The sequence below is a fragment of the Aulonocara stuartgranti genome (genome assembly GCF_965226115.1).
Source record: "Aulonocara stuartgranti genome assembly, chromosome: 13".
In the NCBI taxonomy this organism is placed as follows: Eukaryota; Metazoa; Chordata; class Actinopteri; order Cichliformes; family Cichlidae; genus Aulonocara; species Aulonocara stuartgranti.
The window spans coordinates 25,620,757-25,644,060 of NC_138949.1; the positions used below are offsets into that span (position 1 = coordinate 25,620,757).

At 38.9% G+C, this 23,304-nt stretch overlaps 1 protein-coding gene across 26 annotated transcripts in view; it reads right to left on the reverse strand.

Annotated features, from left to right (window-relative positions):
* camk2g2 (calcium/calmodulin-dependent protein kinase (CaM kinase) II gamma 2) overlaps window positions 1-23,304 on the reverse strand; it is an 85,392-nt gene that overhangs the window by 39,817 nt on the left and 22,271 nt on the right. For all 26 annotated transcript variants that reach the window (XM_082557080.1, XM_082557081.1, XM_082557085.1 and 23 more), the window contains exons 3-6: window positions 9,523-9,582; window positions 5,648-5,702; window positions 5,274-5,339; window positions 2,453-2,525 (exon numbers count right to left, since the gene is read on the reverse strand). In XM_082557080.1, coding sequence (XP_082413206.1) covers window positions 2,453-2,525; window positions 5,274-5,339; window positions 5,648-5,702; window positions 9,523-9,582 — 254 coding nt within the window. The remainder of the gene's footprint in view (window positions 1-2,452; window positions 2,526-5,273; window positions 5,340-5,647; window positions 5,703-9,522; window positions 9,583-23,304) is intronic.

Genomic DNA, 23,304 nt, shown 5'->3' on the forward strand with positions numbered 1-23,304 from the left:
TGCAGCTCTGAAATATGGCCAAACTGGTGGCAAGTGGCATCTTGGCAGCTGCACGCTTGACTTTTCTCAGTTCATGGGCAGTTATTTTGCGCCTTGGTTTTTCCACACGCTTCTTGCGACCCTGTTGACTATTTTGAATGAAACGCTTGATTGTTCGATGATCACGCTTCAGAAGCTTTGCAATTTTGAGACTGCTGCATCCCTCTGCAAGATATCTCACTATTTTTGACTTTTCTGAGCCTGTCAAGTCCTTCTTTTGACCCATTTTGCCAAAGGAAAGGAAGTTGCCTAATAATTATGCACACCTGATATAGGGTGTTGATGTCATTAGACCACACCCCTTCTCATTACAGAGATGCACATCACCTAATATGCTTAATTGGTAGTAGGCTTTCGAGCCTATACAGCTTGGAGTAAGACAACATGCATGAAGAGGATGATGTGGACAAAATACTCATTTGCCTAATAATTCTACACTCCCTGTATGTGATGAAATCAGGGATTGTAATGCTTTTAAGACCCTCTTCATTGAAAAACCAATGTATAGATAAAATACTTTAGCAAGTTGGAGATGGCAAATGTGTTGTAAAAAGTTACTTGTTTGTGCATTAAGCAAATGCAGAGTGACACTGGAGTTTTTGATTCTGGTATTCACTCTGCGTTGTTAAATACATGACTACATTAGTCACTAAGATAGTGCATAGCAATTAGTCACTGATAGTATAAAGATTACCAGATCAGTAGTTTGACAGCTGCTAAAAATATATCTATATATTTATAATAACAATGTGTCAAATCAAAGTGAAACTGTGTCACTATGAAAGGGTCCCTTTAATCGTGATGAACACATTTTTAGTTTCCACAGTGTCTGGTTCTCTCTCTCACCTCAGCTAGCCTCAACACTTGTTCTGCACAACCAACCCGGATAAAAGAGACGCAATAAGAAACTTGCTGATAGAAAATGTGTGATAGTAGAGACCAAAACCGAGCTAAGAGATAGTGAATAATAGCCTTACACTCATCAACACTAAAATAACTCTGGATGAGTCATCGTGCTGCTCTGTAATCACTGGCAGGTGGAAAATAACAATTATTTACGAATAAATTCACTACATCAGTATGCAAGTTACATGCTTTAGTCCTAATGGCAAAAATCTCGACTTCTACAGGTTCACGGTTGGCTAAAAGTCATTTTTAAGCACTCTGCCAGACCCTTCCAGTATTTTCCCTGACTCAGTTTTTTCCAGCTCATCATTTAAGCAACTATGATGATAATGCACTTACTGTAAATTGCTTTGGGCAAATGCATGCCAAATGCATATAATGTGATATATAATGAAGTCTGTACTATATAAAATATCCAAGACTTCAAGTTTTGATAGTGTTTATTCTATTAAACAGACATATTTCAATTAGTTATTTGCAAAATATGTTTAGGATTTTGGAACAATATCCAGGCATTAAAGAATGGGTTTATAATAGCTGCCCCACCAGCAGGTCGTCGGAGTGTATAATTGTATGCTAGTGTACCATTTGAGAAGACTATAATAGTGCAGCATGAAAGCAGTTATGAAACATGAAAAGGGAGTTGTACATTAACAACTAATCTAATACATTGCTGTCCATAGCCCTCATCATCAATCATCATTATCATCTTTCTAAACCTCTTCCCTCTCCAAGTGCATTTGATACTGACATCCACTGGCAAGCTAAAAAAATAAATAAATAAAATAAAAATAAAAAAATCAATGAGAAGTAACACAAGTCCATTTACACCACTCGGATAAAAAAACGATTGTGCATCGTCCAATTATGTTCGTCTATTTACCCTCAGAGTAATGGCTTAATTTTACACTGTCACATAAAAGTAGACAGACAGTTAAGTAACCTTAAAAGTTTAGGGCTCTGAACTTAGTACTGGTACAATTATCCAGGTGTTTAGATCTCAGATTAGTCTTGTCTTTATTTAATATTATTGTATTAACGTTAAAATTAACGAAATTTGAAAGCGCACAGCTGCAGAGTGGTTTTGGTTTCTGCCAGGGGTGCACAGACTTGCTGCAAGGGAAATCGTCACTGGCCGTCATCTCACCCACCGACCCGCTATTAATAGCAGCTGGTTTGCTTTCGTCACTCCTCAGCAGTGCAGGAGGGAGAGGGGGAGGAGGGCAGAGAGCAATAGAGAGGAAGGAGGGAGACGGATAAAAGGGAGGAGGGGCAGAGGATTGGGAATGCAGAAGAAAGCCGGAGAGCAGAAGGATGACGCTCATCCCTTAAGTTGGTCTAAACGTCACTGCGTGACGTCTGTGCGTGTGTGCAAGAGCGCTCAGACATGATGTGAATTTCCACACGTCTTTAATCTTCATTTACAACAAAGTGCTAGTCACTATTCAAGTGATTTATATAGTATACAAGGTACTTCGATATTCACCAGAGGTGTGTGATCACTCACCTTGAGGTCCCTGTGGACAATATCGTGCTGGTGGATGTGGCTGACGCTCTCCAGGATCTGATTAATGCAGTGGCTGGAAGAGACAGAGAAGGATGAGGAGCACAAGGCAGACACATTCGTCAATCCACAGGAGATCACAAATGCAGACTGAAGCAGAAGTTTTAAAAAAGAAGAAGAAGAAGAAGAAACTAGTTTAGGGTGGAATTCATATTACGTGACAGTTAAAGTACACGACGAGCATACGAGTAAAGACAGAAATGCCACAAAAAAGATAAAAAAGAGGATATGGTTGAACAGGTTTCTGTTGTTCACACTGTATAGTGTCACAGTATTAAAGTAAATTGGTAGACAGCTCTTCCACTGGGCACATAACAAAATTACGAAGCGCTTTAAGCTTTGCCATTATTATATGCAACCAAAAACACCCAGAGCCTTGACGTAACCCTGCATTAAGAGCCAGGTTATGGCCTCAGTCATCCCAAGTGGCCCATGGATGACACGGTGAAAAAGAAAGCAGGATACAGAAACCCATTTCCAGACACTCTTTCTAAAGAGACAATGCAACCTGTTACAAGAACGGAGGGCTACAAAGAGGAATACAATGCTCTGCTCTCCCACTGCTTCCTTAGTTCTGCTCAGCTGGCCAATCACAAAGTGGCTACAAATGTCAGATCATTAGTGGCTGTGGGTCCGTGGTAACAGACACCCACAATGCAACACAGGAAGGGTGTAGGGGTGTGTGTGTGAGTGAGTGTTTCAGACGCTAAACTGGCATTCACATCCCCTTCACACCAGCAGTGTAGACGTGAGAAAAGAGCTGCTCTCTAGTTATGGTTGCTGTGTGACTACTTCAGCAAAAGAAGCACTATCAATGTCTTGAAGGAGACCCTTTCAGAAAATGTGCCCGTAAATCACATTTACCTCGCCCTTACAGAAGAATTTTGTCTAACTTTTTTTTTTTTGGCTGATCGACTAAATCCTTGCAACCAGGGTCTTTTTCACCAAATTTGCAACATTCTAGTGGTTGATGGGCAACACAAAATCATTTCCTGTTGCTCATTTTGACACTGAGGCTGTAGTCTCAGTCATATGCCGCAAGGCTGAATGCAGTAGTTTGATTCTGACCAGTGGCTTTTTGCTGCATGTCTTCCTCTTTCTCCCTGCCTTCCGGTCTCTCTTTACTGTGCTATCTAACAAAGGCGCAAAAACCCAAGTCAATAAAAAATTATTATTATTTGGATATACAAGGGTATACTCTCAAGGAGAAAAGTGCAGCATTGACAGTTTTTGGCCTGATTCATTATTTTCGATAGCTGAGGAAAAGACTCCAAATGAAAAACACCTGCCTGTTCACATGACTGTAGATGCCCAATCCTATGAGCGACTAACAGCTTAAAATGTTTGCATTTACTGAGGTTTTTCCTGTGAGATGATGATGAACGCAAAACTATAAAGCACTTAACTAGCAGCAAGGTAAGGTTTTAGGCTTTCTGTATGTGTGAACACATCGAAACTGTTGTTTGGTCTTGTTACTATTTTAAAAAGTAAACTGTATCCAGCCATGATGTCAATAGTTCATCCAAGGATCTAAACTCTCCAATCTAAATGGAAAAAATGGCTCAGAGTCTGTGGTTATATTTGCTTAAAATAACACTGTTTAAATGATTTTATATTCTAGCTTTTTATATTTCTTTATAATTAGATCAGGCTAAAAAGGCTAGAAGGTAGAGTGTACTCAACACATTGTGACAGATAGTCAAACTAGAGATTAAGTGCATAATCAAACCTACCCCAGCAACAGATCAACTGATTAGAAGGTAACAGTTCAGTCAACCAACAATTTGGCTGACTAAAGCCCCACATTACACTAAGCTAAACACCTGATTTATTTATGAACCCCCCATGAGCCATGTAAGATTTATAAATGTACCTGCAATCTTTGAGCAACATTCCCGTGTACTTGGAGCAGAGGATAAGTGGTGCAAGAAGAAGTATGTGGTGCATTTTTTTAAGTAAATGAACGTGACGAAAGAAATGTGGGCAGGGTGTGAGGGGGGAGTCTTATGTAAGCTTGTCCTCAGCATGCATATCTACAATTCTTTCGGCTCAGTTAAAGTTGCTATTATTTCTCTTAAAATAAATTGAGCTTGGCATTTAGTAAAGGTGAAGTAAGGGACAACAGCGGGAGGGGGAGACAGATTTAGGGAGTATTGTCGTCTCTCTGCGAGAGAGAATCAAGAGTGTCCAAATTAGAGCACAACAGGACTTAAAATTTATCCCGCCATTTATTCTGTCCCTACCCAGCTTCCTCATACACATATATGACATTTATTATTTTTCATGTGTTACTGAGCCTATTTTATCTTCAGCCTAATCTAGTATAATGCCTATTGTACTATTTTCCTCTTGTACTTACCTTAACTCTATTGATTGCCTTTCGCATTCTCTATTGCAAGTTTTGACATATTTTTTTAATTCTGCTATTTAAGTCATTATCTAACTGATTAAAAGCTTTTACATCATGGTTAAGCGCTTAGGCATGTAGGTAATACAAAAAACCAAACCTCAACTTCGGACAACAAACTAAAAATAAGTTTTAAACTCAGAGGACAGCTTTGTCATTGTTTATTAATGAAATTTAAAAGCACTGAGTCACTTGGTCCAAAATAAAGTGTATACAGGTTGTGCCAGAAAGCAATGGTTCTGCTGCTACAGCACAAAGTACATTAACACAGATTCAAATCGCAAAATATTTTATGAGAGTTCACAGCAACCAAAAACAAAAAGGCACAAAAATCAATTTTGTGCTAACTTAGTGTACCTGGCATCTGCTTCACTGTAGTACTCTCTGGCGACAATGTCCTCAAACAGCTCGCCTCCAGTGACTCTGCGGAAACATACATGAAAAATAGAAACTTTGTATTTTGTGTTTATTTCTGAGTGAAGATCCCCAGCACAGATGGAAAACAAGCATACTGCAGACAATATCACCAAAACATGCTTTTTAAAGATCAGTTTGTCTTTTTTTTCCATTTTTACCCCAATTAACTGCTATTTGTGGACTAACACATGAGAAAAAGTGAGTTCTTTTTGTAAAGTTGGAGTCATTACCTCTAGACAATAAACAAAAATTGATCAACAGAGGAAGAAAGGCCTGAACTGGTAATGTGTGTGTTTGTACTGTGATTCACTCACAGGTCAAAGACAAGGTAATGGAAGCCTTCCTCTGCGATGCTGTCATGCAGTCGTACTAGTGAGGGAGAGAAACACACAAAGAAACAGAAAGAGCCATCAAATAAAAATCTGCAAATCAACTTTAGGTGTTTAGGTTGGAGGTTGCGTGCAGTCACTTCAGGCTTGTTAGTTGATCACAGCCATTGACATGTCGAAGAGGTTAACACGTGAGGAGCGGATCGAAATCGTGTTGATATCTGGTGAACGCAGTAACCGGGTCATTGCAGCAGATTTCAATGCAAGACACCCTACGAGACCACCCATCTCCCATGCTACAGTCAGCAAACTGTTTCATGAAACTGGTTCAGTGTTGGATTTGCCAAAATGTGGACGCAAGAAAACTCACTAATGAAGAAACATCAGTGGCTGTCCTAGCTTCATTCAGCAAGAGCCCACAGCGTAGCACTCGCCGCATGTCACTGGAGAGTGACATTAGTCAAACATCCCTTCGGCAGATATTAGCTACTCACAAAGGCAAACATTTATGTGAATGGTGACGTTAACAAACAAAACCACCGCTATTGGTCTGACACTAACCCACATTGGATGGATCCCTCCAGGACTGTTGGACCAACAAAAGTGATGGTTTGGTGTGGTACTGTATATGGGGTACAACGATAATGGGTCCATTCTTCATCAATGGAAACCTCAAGGCCACTGGATATTTGAAATTGCTACATGATGATGTGTTTCCCTCTTTATGCACTGAAGCTGGCACGTTCCCTGAGTTTTTCCAGCAAGATGGTGCACCACCACATTATGGGTGCCAGGTCCGAGCATTCCTAGATGAACAGTTTCCTGGAAAGTGGATTGGTCGTCGTGGGCCAGTTGAACGGCCCCCAAGGTCTCCCGATCTGACCCCCTTAGACTTTTATCTTTGGGCTCATCTGAAGGCAATTGTCTATGGTGTGAAGATACGAGATGTGCAGCACCTGAAACTACGGATACTGGATGCCTGTGCTGGCATTTCTCCTGCGGTGTTGCTATCAGTGTGTGAAGAGTGGGAGAAGAGGGTTGCATTGACAATCCAACACAATGGGCAGCACATTGAACACATTCTATAAGCGGTCAGAAACCTGTAAATAACTCATGAAAGAATAAAGTTGCATTGAAAACAAGCACATCGTTGTTTTTCTTGTGACATTACCAATAAGTTTGATGTGTCACATGGCCCTCTTCCTATTGACAAAACAAAAGTTGTATCCAAGATGGCCGACTTCTGAGGAGTTTGCCCCCTCACATATACTAATGTGCCACAAACAGGACTTTAATATCACCAACCATTTCCATGTTATTACGGTGTATCCATATAAATGGCCCACCCTGTATAACAACTATAAGCCGAGTCAAAAAGGTCTAGAAACCAGTTTGTGACCCTCTGGTCAAAAATGTGATTCCCAATGCTAAACACCTAGTGGACAAAAACATGAATTTCAGTCATTTACCAGTTCCTGAAGTTTATAATGATTTTGGCTTGCCACAAATCACTTACTGGTGTAGGCCTGTGTAAATGGAGATTAAAGTAAATTAAAAGAGGGTGCCCTGTAGGCCTGGGTATGCAGATATAGGTTTGTAAAGAGGTAGGCTAATCTACAAAAATTCTCGATGTCTTTAGGAAATTTTGGTTCTAGAAACTGAGTAGTAGATCGTTATTTCATAATGTCCTTAATCAACTAAACTTGGCTCAGAAAGCCTCTACACATCACTGAGACGCTATAGAAGATAGTAAAAACTGTATTAGACGAAGAATAAAATAAAAGGTTGGGGCCTCATTATGCCAAAGATACAGGTACTGCAGCACCATGCAGTAACACCTGTAGTAATATGAGCCACCATGATCAGTTTCATAAGTCAGGTAAGTCAGCAGAAGGTGCCATTTTTCATACTGACAGGCTAAAAGGCCTGTTACCCAACAAGTCTTCACCTGAGTCAATGATGCCTGTTTTACAACTTTTTCCATCAGCAGTGGGTCAAAGTAGAAACTGCTCAGGGACTCATGCATGGCTAAACAGACATGCTCATATATTTAAATAAATCCCAAGGAAAGCATTCAAATCCTGACAAGACAGTCAGCAAACTTCTTTTATTTTTTTATTTTGTTTAATAAAAATGATAATAATGAAAGTTATTAATTGCTAGCTTGGGAACAAAGCCAGGAGAACATACACAGTGAAATGACAATATTATTATGGCTTTGCAAACACACACAAGGTCAGTGATAGAAGGTGTCTCAGTCTTCCCGGAGCACCGGGCGCCTATCTGAAATGATGAGACGGTACAGTATGTAGTCACAGTGCTGCCTGGCAGATTGGCAACAAACAAACAGCCTTTTGGATACAAACACTAAGAGACCTGCTCCCTGTTTTCATTATTTATAATTAGTTTGATACTACTATATCCCTTGTTTTTGGCTGATTACTGTACCGTATGCAGATTGGCTAAACTTCTTTCTTCAGAAACGAGGATGTTTTACCAAAAGCACAACTTTGATACCGCACCAAGACCATCAAGCTTGCAAATTAAGTAGTAATACAGTTTTTCTTTTTGCAAGCTTCAGTGTAAGGATCAAATAAAGAACTATTTTTAGTGTCTTTGCTCTCTGTTTACTTGGTGGTAATTTTGAGGGAAATATCTATTGGCCATTAACTATTCAGTGTCACATACACAAAACAATGACGCACAGTACACAAAGTAAACAGCGCTGATCGCATTAGTGCGACCAGCTGACTGAGCATGTGTTGGCGTTCAGACTCACTTTGTCTTGTTGGCTGCTGGCCAGTTGCACCATGCAAATATCCCACACAGCGACAGGCCAGGTAACTGGCTGATTTGCATATCACCTGGGGCCATTTGCTTCAAAGTTATTATTAAACTGAACAACACTGAAATGAAACCCAACTTTGGTGCAGTTGTTCTTGCGGTTTTGGTTCTATATAAAAAACAAAACAAAACTGGGCAACCACAAGGTTTCAGCTTTCAGGGAAACTGTTGGTTTTCACATTCATATTGGCCAAATCTGATCTGTAAGCAACTGAGCATGTTTCACGTGATGAAGTATAGGTATAAAGCAAAAATCCCCTGAAAAACCAGAAGTGAATATGGCTGTAACACGTTTTCTGTTCTTAAGCCCATCCTCCCTGATAGGAATGGCTTGAATATGATTATCAAAACACATGTTCACAAACTGAAGCTTCTAAGATGTTAATGAAGGTGAACTGAGAACTGTTTCTAGAACTATTTATCCAAAAGTGCTCACGACAAGATCTGAAAGACAGAATTTATTACAGGGCTGTTGCATTAAGGTCCATTATTTGTATCTGACTGTACCCATTTAACCGTTACTCAAATAAACATTGAGACACCGACAGCTGCTAAAGGGTGCTAATATTCAGTTCAATCCAATTCAACTATATGTAACACCAAATCACAACAAAAGTTACCTCAAGGTGCTAATTTATGAGCACCAAAAACACAAACATGATGAAGAGGTCCAGTTAACAGCCTCAAATTAGCTGGGATGATGCCTAACAATCAAAGCAGTTAAGCATTTACTCACACGTAACTTTTACAGCACACTTACAGTTATTCTTAAGGGCAAAATCTCTGTAGCAAATGACGATGTACGGCCTATTTAAGTAACACACTGTATTAAATACAACAGCATTAAATGTTGATCTACTCTGATCTCTGGTCTGAATAAAACTGAAACAAAAAAAACAAAAAAAAGCTGTAGCTTTTGTTTTGTTCAAATTTCTACAGATGTTTTCATGAAACATCTGCATTATCACAGCTGTGTCACTAATCATTTAATCTCTTGGCTCCCAAAGGTCACTCACCTATGTTCGGATGTTTCAGCAGGCGACAGATCCTCGCCTCCCGCTCCAATTTCTGGTGATCTGAGGATAGAGAAGAGCAGAGAGGAAATGGTAAACACTCAGTAATAGTACCAGGAGGAGAAGTCACTTTGTTTTTGTCCAGCATGCAGAACAGACCCCTTTCTCAAAATCCACTGAGTAAGTGGACACAGAACGGCGTAATGCTGAAGTACACAAAAAAAGAGGAGCCATAACATTCACTCAACTGACTGCAGGCCGTGTTCAACATCACTTCTCCAAAAGCACGCTTTGAAAACAGCTTTTTCTGCAGAACTTTTTAACATGTGTTCACAATTTAAGTGCTAATAAATGATTTATTTCTTTTTCTAAACAACAGATTTTCGCAAACATTAAAAGTTGATATCTTGTTTGGTAGGACTTCAGAACTGCCTGCACCAGCGACTTCGCAACTTGATTAAAAATGTTCTTTCAACTCTGAACTGGTTACACACAAACATATAAACATACTTCATTTTTTTTCTCTCCAATCTCTCCTGCTCCTCCCACTCCACTGAGAACAATCATTTTTCTTCATCTAAACTTGACCAAAATCAATCAACTTGAACTGGAGACGACAGCAAAACACTTCATAGTAGCAGAGCCCGATGATGTAAGAGGCCAAAACAGAGACCGTAAACTAATGCATGATTACACAAGCAGACAAACAGCTGTATAGTGTACACACACAGAGACATACACAAAATAAGCACAAGCTTTTTGCACTTAGTGAAATTAGTCTTGTGGGTCTGCCCTTAATACAATCAGTGTCCAGATAATGATTCTAATGGCAAGGGGAGGATGTCCATGCATGTGTGTGTATGCAGCTGCATGTTTCAGGCAGATTGGTTGCACAGATACAGTAGATACAATGGATGGCATGTCCTGTTGCGGGGTCTAAGAGGTCAGGTTTATGTTGGGCTTTCCTGCCACCAACCAGCTGCTGGTCTCAGTGGACAGATGGAGTGCTTACTTGGGTGCACAGACCTCTGTGTGTGCGCCTATGTGTTTTGGTTCGAGTTCGCAACAGAGGGTTAGAGACACTGGACATCCCTTATCCCAAAAATATTAGTTTGACCATCATTTTGTAATTGCATAATAGATTATCTTCTTGATATATCTTTATATTGTCTGACAATATCTTTTTTTCACTGAAGCTGAAAATCACAGTCACCAATTCCTTACTGCTTTTTTTGTAAACCTTTTGAAAACCTTTGAATTTAGTATCGGGGGAAAACTAACATTGTACTATACACGCTACATAAACACATCAAATAAACCCAATTGGAAACAAAAATGTGTTATTGGTTTTCTATCATAAAAGCTACAGATATGTACAACTCTAAGCAGAAGTATGGCTCCTGTTGTGAACACCACTTGTTCTGCCCAACTTATATGGCTATCAATATACATTCACCAGGCACTTCACTGTAAACATCTGTTCAACAACTTAATGCATTTAGGAGGGCAAGCACGGTCCATACAACCGGCTGAAATTTAAGTCGAACATAAAAACAAAAATCAACCAAAAGCAAGTTTAAAAATATGAGTTTTAAGCTGTTTTTTTTTTTTTATGTGTGTGTATGCAGCTGCATTTTTCAGGCAGACTGGTTGCACAGATACAGTAGATACAATTTAGGTGTCTTTAAACATGACATTGTTGTTTTGCCAGAAAGATAGGTCTGAGTGTTTTAGAAACTACTACTACTGAGACTTTTTCACACAAAATTTCTAGGGTTTACAGAGAATGATCTGAAACTGAGAAATAGTGACAAAAATAATCACTTGTTAGAACCAAGGCATGCAGAAGAGCATCTCTGAATGAACAACGCATTGAACGTTGAAGAAGGCCAGAATGGGTGCAATAGTTGAGTAATTATCCTATTTTCTGTACTCACCAATATCCAACAACATTAGATTACAAAAACACACCACTGTCACATAGCTCAAACCATCTCAGACTTTGAACATTAATTCACTGTACTCACAAGGCGTCCACAGACTAGATCTCAATCCAATAGAGCACCTATGGAATGTAGTGCATCATGGATGTGCACCCAATCAATCTGTAGTGACGCCATCGTATCAATATGCACCAAATCTCTGGGAAATGTTTCCAGCTCCATGATGAATCTATGTTATGAAGAATTAGGGAGTACCAGGTTAGACTTCCTGAAAGCAAAAGGAAGTCTAACCCAGTACTAGCTGGATTTACTAAAAAAAAAAAAAAAAAAAAAAAATGCGATGGTGAGTGTAAATCTATGCACTAAATAAAGAAAAAACCTTGAGGTGACATGCTCTGGTCTACCGGCCAGTCAGTCATGGTAGACTGTACTAATCATTGTCCAGCCAAAGCTTTGGGAGGTGTTGGAACATCTTAGGTATTTTTTAAAAATAGGAATTTTCCAGTTTTGTTATGTCTCCACAACATGAAAACACAAAAACATATCAAGGAAGTAATTAATGCCATGCTGAAGCAATACATGTGTTATAAATTAGCAGATGAAAAATCCTCACTGTGGAAAGAGTTTTTTTAAGGTAATTTCCAGTTACTTAAAATGTGGTTTACCCATGAACAAAAGGCCATAATGCATCTAAAATTACACATATTTTCCAAAATACCTGTGTACATGTTGATAGAGCCGGAATGAGTAAACATACTGATATCTGCTATAGCACACATCATTCGCAGTGGAACACGTATGCATTCACGCTGTGTCAAAGTAAATGGTTTGGTGAAAAAAATCAAGAAGCTCTCTTGTCGTCTACTATTAATGTATTTTCATCTCCCTTTATTCGACGCACATTTTTATTTTAATAAAATGAATTTTTGAATGTTAAAATGTCAAAACATATGAAAAGTCATCACATACTATAAATACTACTGATACTGATCTTAGTAACAGTCAACGTTAGTTAAAACTGTAACAGGAGATCTGTGAGTCCTTATAAAGATAAAGATTTGGAGGTGCGATACAGACTAATTACATTTCCTGCATTGCACTGCACAAAGAGCCACTGGTTTGTTACACAACACCACTGCACCACACAGCATGATGTAGGTAGGACACAAAAGATAAAATTAAAATAAATAACACTCTGTCTGTGCCTATTATACACAGTGGGTATGTAACTGCAAATTCAATGCTGATGTTTGTTGCATGTCATAATATAATAAAAAAAAAAATGGTACAAGCCAATCAAAGGTGACATGTTAATGTATTAAAGTCTCTAAGATTGAAAGCAGCAAAGACAGTTGTAGTTGAGGAAATAGTTGTACTGTTATGTCATGGGTAATTATCTCATGTCCTCAAATACACCATATTTTTATAAAGGTAGCTGATGGAAACAAGGACCGGCTTCCATTTTATTTAACTTACTTTTCTGCAATGAGTGACACATCTAAGATGAAAAAAGAAAGAAAAAGGGAGAAAAAGAGGAACACAACGACAGACAGGAGAAAACCTAAGAAGACAACAAAAGATTCTTGTTAATACTGTCAAGAGAATATGACAAGTTCAACCCCAATTAGTGAGAAAACTGAAGCAATCATTAATATACTAGAACTATAGGTGAAAGCATAGTGTAAACTTTCAGTCATTAGCAGATTTGGTGGCAAAACTGTCAATCAGCTGTGCCAGCTGGCATGTTCACACTCAGAAATCCCCACACTTTTACCAAACAAAAAGCTGTAATCAGTGAGCTAAGCTCATAGGGTGGAGGTACCTCAGAGGTCAGAGAAGGCTTCAGTTGGATCAAATCTCAGAACAGGCTGGAAAAACACTTACAGGAAAAGTGAATAGGAAATACTTCCTTCCTCCACAGCAAACACAGAGGGGACTGTAGAGTCAGTGGAAAAACAATTCAGTGGCTACCATGTAAATACATAATTTGTGGTCTTGTGTGCCTACAAAATATTATGAAATCAAATTACACTTCTATATTTGACTTGGCACTCACAGCAAGACACAAATGACAGCAGTAATACTTCAATATCCTTGTTGAAAGCTAATATTATTTGAAATAAAAAATACAACTTTTTAATTCCCTCTGAATGTTAATAACAGTGTTTAAATGTAACCCCAAGTACTGAGAAATGGGTGGCCAGATGACTCGTTCTGTACATTTTAAACAGTTCGTATTTTCAAAGTTTTTGCAGACCTATGAACATTAACTTGCTTAAATAAAAATAAAAAAGTGAGAATTGTTTCAGGTTATTTGATAATTTAAAGCTGTAACCTTTGTCTCTTCTTCCTTAATTGCACACAGGTCCGAAGTTATGAATTTCCGGTGAAATCTGTTGCACTCATCAGCAACAAGATACTACAGGAAGATACAGTAAGGGATGTAACAGTACCCTACATTTAACCCCAAAACTCTGAAACAGCAAGCCAGTCAGCTGTAGTGCTTCTCCTACATATCTCTGCACAGCATACACAGTGTATACCTGTCCTGTTCAGTTCAATATCTATGCTTTTTGCTTAGGCTTCACAGACACAAACGTTTTGATAAGTCCAGCATTTTCAGAGAAAAAGAAAATATCAAAGCAGTCTACAGACATTCCACAACCTTCTTCTCAAAGCCATAATGGGCTATTTTGGCTGGTTGTATTCTTAGAAGTTGGATCTGCTTGCAAAAATAGGACTATTTTTCGATCCTGGCCTGATATGACGATTTTATTACGCTTGTGATGGCAGACAAGCTTGGCACCCAGTCTGCTTAGAAACACTGCAAACTGACTGAGGAGTATCAGCAAAAAACAAAAAAAATGTGAGAAGAGTTGGTGTCAAAAAGACAAATTTTATAGAAAAGAAAGTGACTGACAGAAAGGTAACTGTAGGCTTTTTCTAGAACCAACAGGACCAGCTAGTAAGTCATTAGAAATAAGACAGACGGGCTGTTATACAGGTGCTGAAAGTTGAACAACCGACCTAAAATTTAGAGAATTAACTCTCTAAATCTGGTATTTCTAAATGGGAAAAAACATATACATAGTGTGTTTAATTCTGCGCAGTGACACATAGTTTAAGTAAAAATGGAACCATTGTAGAAGTAAGAAAATGTCTTTCAAGACATGTGCAACTACACTAATAACTAGCCAGCCTTGGAACAAAGTCTCTATTAACCATATGTTGTGTTTTACTCCGTATGTTTGAAAGACAATTTGCAATCGCACCAAAAAAAGTTTCCCATGAGTCTAACAAAAGCGACTCTATGAGTAGGGATACATTCAGACATGTCTGTAGCAACAACAACAACAACAACAGTTTTAAAACAGCAGAGTTACAAAAACCAGGAAGTTGAAAAATACTGGTGGCCACCAGTACTATCCCTCAGTCTCATAGCAGATTCACCTACGGTATCATTTTGAAGATCTAGGTGACACTGTTCTCAATTTATTGTGTTATAAGATTCTGAAAACTTGACCTCTACCCTTTACCTTGAGGTCAGGGTCACTGAGATTGTAAATCATCTGAGATTTTTAGTAGATGCAGCTACAGCATTGCTATCAAATTCAAAATCTTACCTCACCACATTCTTGAGTTATCTCATTCTTAAACTTGGTTGCCACGCTGTCTGCCCACCCACGCAAAGGGCTGATGGTAATATCCCATCAGCCTTTTGCAGCTCAGAGTAAAAAACTAACTTCAGAAATAAGAGTTGTTCAGTTTTATAGATACAATATGTTATAGAGGTTTGAATCACTTCACAGCCCATGATACGATATACTTCACTTATGATATGATATACCAACATAAACAGACAAAAATGCAGTACAGTGAAATCCATAAGAAACATGAGGTGAAAGCGACTGTTTTCCACAAGTCCCAAGCCGCCACAGACACAAAAGTTAACCAAATAAACAACTCTATATTAACAAAAGACAACAAAAATAGTTACAGTTGAGTTTTAATGATAAATGAAGCAGTCCTTGTACAGACTAGAAAGCGTTAAACAATTCTGAACACTGTTACGTTAAAAATATCAATTTTCTGCACATGCTGTTTTTTCTATGAAATTAACACAAAGAGAAAAAAATACCACATTGGCACTCACTGGCACAGGCCCTAATGATGAATCATATATGGAGGAAGAAGTTGTGTGCATGTTTTGTGCATGTTTGTTCCACCATCAAGTCAAACCCCCAGAGTTTACCATCCCCACCCTCTTACATATGCAAGCCCACCCTTTCGACTGCTTCCCAGAGAGATGGTATGATATCACACTGTCTGCTCCAAAGTGAAGAGCACACAGCACTTAGCCCAATTGGACTGAGTGATGCCTGACAGTGCAGCACATCATCATATTCATTTATCCAGCCAGCCCTCTGCTTATTACTCTCTCATCTAGAAGCTCCAAACAGACAGGGGGAGTGGATGAATGGATAGACAGAATAGATGTCATCTTTCAGCATACATTAACTTCTTGAAGAACGATCCAAACCCCATGAACCATGTACATCAATTATCTTCCACTCACATGGCAGAATACAGATAATGCTTTAATAGATGCAATAATGAGAGTAAACAACATGGCTAGCCGGCAAACATTTTGATTCTGACTTTTTGTTCTATCTTCAAACTCTTAACAAATATATTCCAAGTAGAAGTCCATTTATTTACAGCATGCACATCATAAGTAAATACATAATCATAAAATATGTAAGTACTCAAGATGTCAGTTAGCAGCTCCATCAAGACTGTCAGGGATCCTTCATCCTCAGTCAACAATACATCACAATTGTTCTTCATCAGATGATTCGAGCAAACATGACAACCTGCTTCCTAACCACAGATATTAGTGGGATGAACCCCTGATTAGACTCTTCATGTGAAACAACTTCAGCCCAAAAAACACCCACGGGCAGGTACTATGTTTCTAAAGCTGATGCACCAAGAACCTACTGTTAGTATGTAAGACATCCAGCTTTCTATACTTCAACATGATGAACTGTGAAAGGGAAAACAGAGACCACGAAAACAACGTTCTACCTTCACCTTTTGTTTCTCACTGTATCCTTACACTTCCTCTAAGTAGTGTAATGTATGAGGGAGTATCTGTGTGTATGGGCTGTTGTTACACACATTTTTTGACTCGACAAAGCCATTAGACAACCTCACAATTCCATTTGAAGCCTTTAGCAAAGTTACAGTCAAGTCAATGAAAAGAGTGCTGTGAGCACAACTAAAAGCATAGCTCTCAGCCTTGTTTCCTTATTGTGCACAAACCAGCATGCAAAACAACACAGCCTAAATCCACACAGACCACTTTTGGATGCTCTAATTTTATTGTCCTGAAACAAACAACCTAAATGCCACAGGGTGTGTCCTGAATCACAGACATATTTATTCCTGTAAAGGAGTGCATGTGAAGGTGGAAGATCTTAAATCTAAAATGTTTGGCAGCATTTGGTAAGGCTCAACAGCTACATTTCATCCAATGTATGTTAACGTTGGGTCTACAAGCGATCATTCTGAAATTCAAGCATTAATAATCAAATAGAAATCAGAATATTGTCCTGTGCTCAGCCAACTGTGAAGCTGGCAAGGTTAACAGAAGCTATGACAGATATTTTGCAATCAGTCTGGATCACAATGTGTCCACCTAAGTTTCTACATATCCTTTGCCCACCTGGTATGCCTCAAGTAAAACCCTAAGGAAATATGAAGCCAGTCCCTTCAAAAAGTGAGTCAATAAACTCTCATGCCAAGTCCTAGAAAAGGACAACCTGCACGGCGTCAACGCATTAGCGCGGTTAGCTCATTAACCCGTTGACGCCATCCAGCCCCACGCACAAGGCGATCCGCAGTAACTCGTTAACGGAGATTTGCTGCGTTAATGCAGTTATGGCGTTAACGTCATTTTAACGAGGTTAACGTTGACAGCACTAATGAAACTGTTTGTGGTACTGGTGTTTTTTTGAAGATTTTATTGCCATTATCTGACAAATGACATAGCTTGATGTGTTGTTCTTAACTTCCAAGTGCTTCGGAGTCTTGTTGAGTAAAATTATGGTATATAATTAGTCTGTTAGCATTAGTCAGCTTAATAACCAGGTATCTGTGATTGTGGGTGGCACTATAAAGACTTTTACACACTGAACGGGTTGTGTAATTTTACAGATCTGAACTTCATGTATAACCTGTAAAAACACAGAACGTGTTGCGTTTTTGCCGAACATTTCTCCTCAAAAAACGGAATGTAGAAAAAAACAAAGCTGACATGAAGTGACGATGAGCTGATCCTGATGTTCCAAAACGACAAAAGGAAGAAACAGAGATTCTGGGTTCATCCAACTCTCACGAGAACATAGGAGCAGCAAGAATATTATGGTTTGATCTAGGAGTTAGAGCTGTATCACGGTCAATTTCGTACATATTTCAGGATGTCAGTGGGGCAGTTTTAGGTCATGTTAGCAGAGCTGGGACCACACCTGGGGAGGTAGAGAAATCATTTCAGAGAGTCGAGTTAGCTGAAGCAGTGTTTAGCTGTGTGTCTGAGGTAAAACAGTATCATTTTACTGTTTCAGTGTCATTCCATATTCAGCACAGTTGCGGAATTTGAGCTATGAGCACACCTGTTACTAAATACAGTCAGATCTGTTTAGTCGAATCCAAAACATCCGAAAAAATCAAACTTGGTTTGAAAAAGTAAATGCTGCAAATTCATGTAGTGAAGTTACAATAAGAATAGGTGAAAATATTTCTAATGCACGAAATATTCACACGATATTACATGTCCAGTCTGAAAGGGCCTTTCAGAGTTTATGAAATCAGTTTGTTAACCAAGCTTGCTAGTATTAGCTGACAGGACCCCACTCTACGCTCTGGTGACTTCTAGCTTGAAAAGTCTAACTAGCAGCCAAAATGCTAACACCACTGTGGTTATGTCGACACTGTTATAGAGTTATGCCTTATGTTATGCATTATATTAATCTAATATATCTAATTTATCTATTCCTGCCATGTTTTGTCAATACTGGACGCACACACCTCATTTCACGTAGCGCCCTATCTCACAGCAAATTCCTATTCACTCTGTGACATTTATGGGCTCTGGTGAGACCACACTTTTCTAGGAAAATGAATACATCTCAGGCCTAGTCATTGAGCTGTGTCGGGGTCTTCTGCACTGCAGACGTCTTCAGCCACAGTCAGCTCTACTTGGCAGGCAGAAAGGTTGGCAGATCAAGCAGCCTTTGCATTTTTGCTCAATATGAAGAAAAAGAAAAACATCCTGGTGTCTCACAAATGTTGCTGACAATATATAAGTCTTAAGAAGTCCAGTCAAAAGAGCAGTGAATCATGCAGTCTAAACTTCTTGGCTGATCCTCCAGACTTTCTATTGCTGTTGCTGGTTATGATTTACTGTCTGCATGAATGGGACTAAATGATTTTTATGATTTACAGTCTATATAAACAGGACTAAATCAATGACAGAAGGAACGTGGACTTGACTAATCCTCTTCAAGTTCTTATGCACAGCGAGCAACTTCGTGTGTTCGTCTTACACAAACTATAGGATAAATGCAGTTTACTGCCTGAGTGCATTCATCTTAATACAATGATTTATTTAAGTGGTTCAGATCCAAATAAACAGTTTTAGCATTTTTTGGTAGACAAATTCAACAAATAACAAACAAAAAATACAGTTCTTGATTAAAGACAACAAAACAGTTGCTTCATTCAGATGGTTTTTTTTATTCAACCAAATTTTGGGTAATTAACTCAATTATTTATCAAACAGACTGATTTAAATACCTGAATTTCTTAACTGTCAATTTGGACTCTGGGCATTTAAAGGTTGTCTTTTTAGATTTTCTTTCTTTCTTTTTTTTTTTTTTTGCAAACAAGTCAATCAGCTGATCAATGAACAAAAAAAAGTTTCAGCCTCTCAAAGACATTGCTGCTGTCAAAGGCACTGAGCTTGTTAAACTCTGGAAGGCATTACTTTCCTATTTTAGGGTAGACCAACTGATGATGAGCTAACTGAATGGCAGGCTGACAGAACTCAACAGGCAGACAGAAAAGAGAGACATAGACTTTGGGTCAGTGTGGCCCAGAGCAGACAAGCCTATAAATAGATCCAATCCTCCTCCGGCTTACAGCCTTGAATCACACTGACCTGGCCCGCCCTGCATCAGCAAGCTGAGAGACAGAAATACAATGAGACAGAGAGTGAGCCAGACAGAGAAACAGAAGCGGAGCCAGACTGACAAAGATGTATAGAGAATCAAATGAAACAGAAAAGGCAGATGCAATTTTCTGACACTGATTTTAAAAGATCTCTCTTAGCTTCTTGCAACAACAGGTGACTCTAGTCAGACATCTCGTCGGTGCGAGAGGTCAGTGTTGTGTCAGTGGGCCGATACAGAGGATCAGGTTGTCTACTCAAAGCCAACAGCGGAATGATGTAAATACGATAAGAAGCCCATAATGGGCATGGAGGAAAGAAATATATTGGAGAGATAATGGTGATGCTACAAATCCATCCATCCATCCATCCATCCATCCATCCATCCATCCATGTCTGATCATAAAGATATGATACATACAGCTAAATAACTTTAGTAATCTGGTAGTTTTAGTTCTCCATTCCTCTTCAGCTAAAGGGGCAGTCAGGACTGCACCCAGCCCTCAAAACCCTTCACTCTTGATTAGCCTCTTTTTTTATCCGCCTCTGCACTATGCTAATTAGGCAAAAACAGACACCATCGCTGCTCTACTGGACCCCAGAGACTGACCTAGTGCACTAAGTCAGCCAAGAGCAAAATGGAAAAAAAAAAGCAACAAGAAACAAGCCTTAAACCATTTCCACATATAAAGCTTGTCTCACAATCCAGGCTCTGGTTGATTAGGTAACTCGCTACATTTAGGGATGCAGACATGTTCAAGATGACCTGCTGAAGAATAAATGAAACGGCCTCAGAAAGATGGTTTTGGTGACTTTTAACATGTTTAAGAAAATGTTGATCTACTGGGATTTTCCCACACAGCCATTACTAGGATTAACAGAGAATGGGTCTGAAAAAGAGAAAATATCCAGTGAGCGACAAAATGTCACAAAGCTCAGCTTGTTTCACTGTACTCAGATTGCCTCCATAGTTAACAGATCTCAAACCAATAGAGCCCCTTTGGGATGTGTTGGAACTGGAGATTTGCGTCATAGATGTACAGCCAACAAATATGCAGTAACTGTGTGATGCTGTCGAGTCAATACAGACCAAAGTATCAGTTTCCAACACCTTGCTGAATCTATGCCATAAAGAATTAAGGCAAAAGGGGGTCCTGGTCCAGTACTAGCTAGGTGTAACCAACAAAGTGGCCAGTGAGTGTATTTTACTAACAAAGACTGCTCTGAGGTTGTCCGGTAAGATAGATCTACTTAAGTCTTTTTAGACAAAGACAGAAATCCCAAAACCCTACTAGTGTTACTCCATGCATGATAAAGTGCTGCTCTTCCCATGCTGTCAAACTCCTCTAGCTTTTGGGAGTCTACACACCTTTCTGCAAGTTTCCCACAGGGGCAAGTTTAAAGGAGTTGAAGTTGTGGTCATAGTTGTTATCCCATTGGTCAAAGAGAACTTTTCTAACTAAACGCTGTATGGGGTCCTGGCACAAAGACACAGACTCCATTCACCATGGTGTGCAGCAACCTGACGTTAATGGTCTCTGCCAGCAGGTCAGCTAAGGCCTCCTTAAATTTCATAGAGCGGCTAAACGTAACACACAGTAAGCCATACACACCAACTAAACTACCTCTCAGACCCCAACATCATACACAGAAAACGCTCAGAAAATACTCCACTTCTGTTTTTTAACCCTACATCTGAGAACAGAAAAGAACAGAGTAACTCTTGCTCTCACAAATGCAAGTTTATCTTGAGCTTCAGCACATTTCAAAATATAAACATCTGATTTATGTCAAGAACATAATTTTAAATGACTGAGCAACCAGGGGGTCAGAACGACTTAAACCTGAATAATGATACTTCGCAGACCAGGCATGTGTGAGAGATTTTGCAGATGAAATAAAGAAGCGGAGCAATGCTGTAGACACTGCACTAGTTCAAAGTTAAGGCCTGACCTGCCTCATTAAATTAATGAAATACATTACATAAAAACGGGGAGGAAGCAGTTTCATCTGAACATTTGTGACCGAGTGGAAAAATTCTTCTGTTTAGTTTTATGGGCATGGAGGATATCAGGGATCCCCATTAATATTTCCACTAAAATGGGCTGGATGAAAAATGGGCACTGAATATGTGTAGCTGGGTGTCTACCCAAACAACAACAGAGGTTTTTGGTTTTACTTTTCTCTTAAAATGCACTTTTTGAAATCAAACAAACAAAAGCATGAATGTACATAAATATGTCTCATCAGATGAATACAGTAGCTTCTCTTTCCTCTACACTAACTCAGCCAGTGGTTTCTCCCAACTTCTTTAGATCTCCCATGACATTTTATGAGAGTACATTAAAGTTACGCTCCACAAGAAATGTTTTTGTTTTCTCTCAATTTTTCCAGCAATTAAAAATGTACTTGCTCATTGCTTTGCTAACTGGACACATCCTGAACATATGTGTGACAATGAGTTCCTATCGCTCTACTTCTCAATTACATCTGCCACTGGGATATTTAAAATCTATCAAAATATCAAAATAATTAACGAAAAAAGTATACCTGAGCACACAAATATTTAAATGGGTCCTAGCAACCTTGATTGGCTAGGACCCATTAAACATTTGTGTGCTCGGGAGATCAGGGCATGCTATTCAACATCTAGCTGTTTTCAGGAGTAAAGAAATATCAAGTAGCATTGAAAAAATGTGTATATTAGCATCCTGAGCCCAGAAGTGATGTGTCATGGGGTAGTTTTAATTGCACATGTAATCTAGATTAATAAAATGCTGCTTTAATTCATGACATTTAGTTTTGTTTCACAATTTCAAAGGTCAGTAGTTGGACAGAAAAGCTTCGAAGTGGTGTTTTAGTGTTTTTGCTCCAGTGCCCACCATGTAAAAAGGGACAGCATTTCTTTTATTGTCAAGTTTCTTGAGTGTGGGTAAACAACAATATGTATGTCTAAGCCTTTGGCAATGAAAGCAGAAGACACAAATCTGATGCCAAGTGGGACTGACTGCCTGTTAACATCCTGAAATTTGACTGGCTTTTTTCCGAGTACTGCCATTTGTTTGTAGCTGCCAGAAGTTGGCGTTTCCTTAAAGAAAAGTGCCAACAGAAACAAAGCAGTTTACTTTCTATAATACAAATCTAAAAGCTTGCCTTTTGAAAATAAGTAAAGGTGGTGATTAAATGAAATGGTACATACCTGCCACAGGATGTTTAAATATCTGAAATCACAGATTTTATGTGGTAGAGTTGTAGCAGAATTGTTCTCTCCTAGCGTGCAACAAATATGTTTGGAGATTTTGTATAATGTTTTGAGGATCTTTTGGGATCCCAAATGTGTTTCTGAGAAGAGAGATAAAAAAATAAATGCAAATTGTGCTGTTTTAGGCTCTATTTTAGAGATTTCTTGTGTCACTGTCTGCCCTGTAACTTTCAGCTTCCTTTTGAAAGTGGGCCAAGACGTCTGATTGGTGTAGTTTATCTGAATATGTTCATAATATTTCTAGGTTATCCAACTTACAGAAGACACAACTGACAATGGCAATGCTTTGCAACCTCACACAGATTTCGAACTCCAAATAATGTGACAAAAATATTTGCAGATTTGTTTCT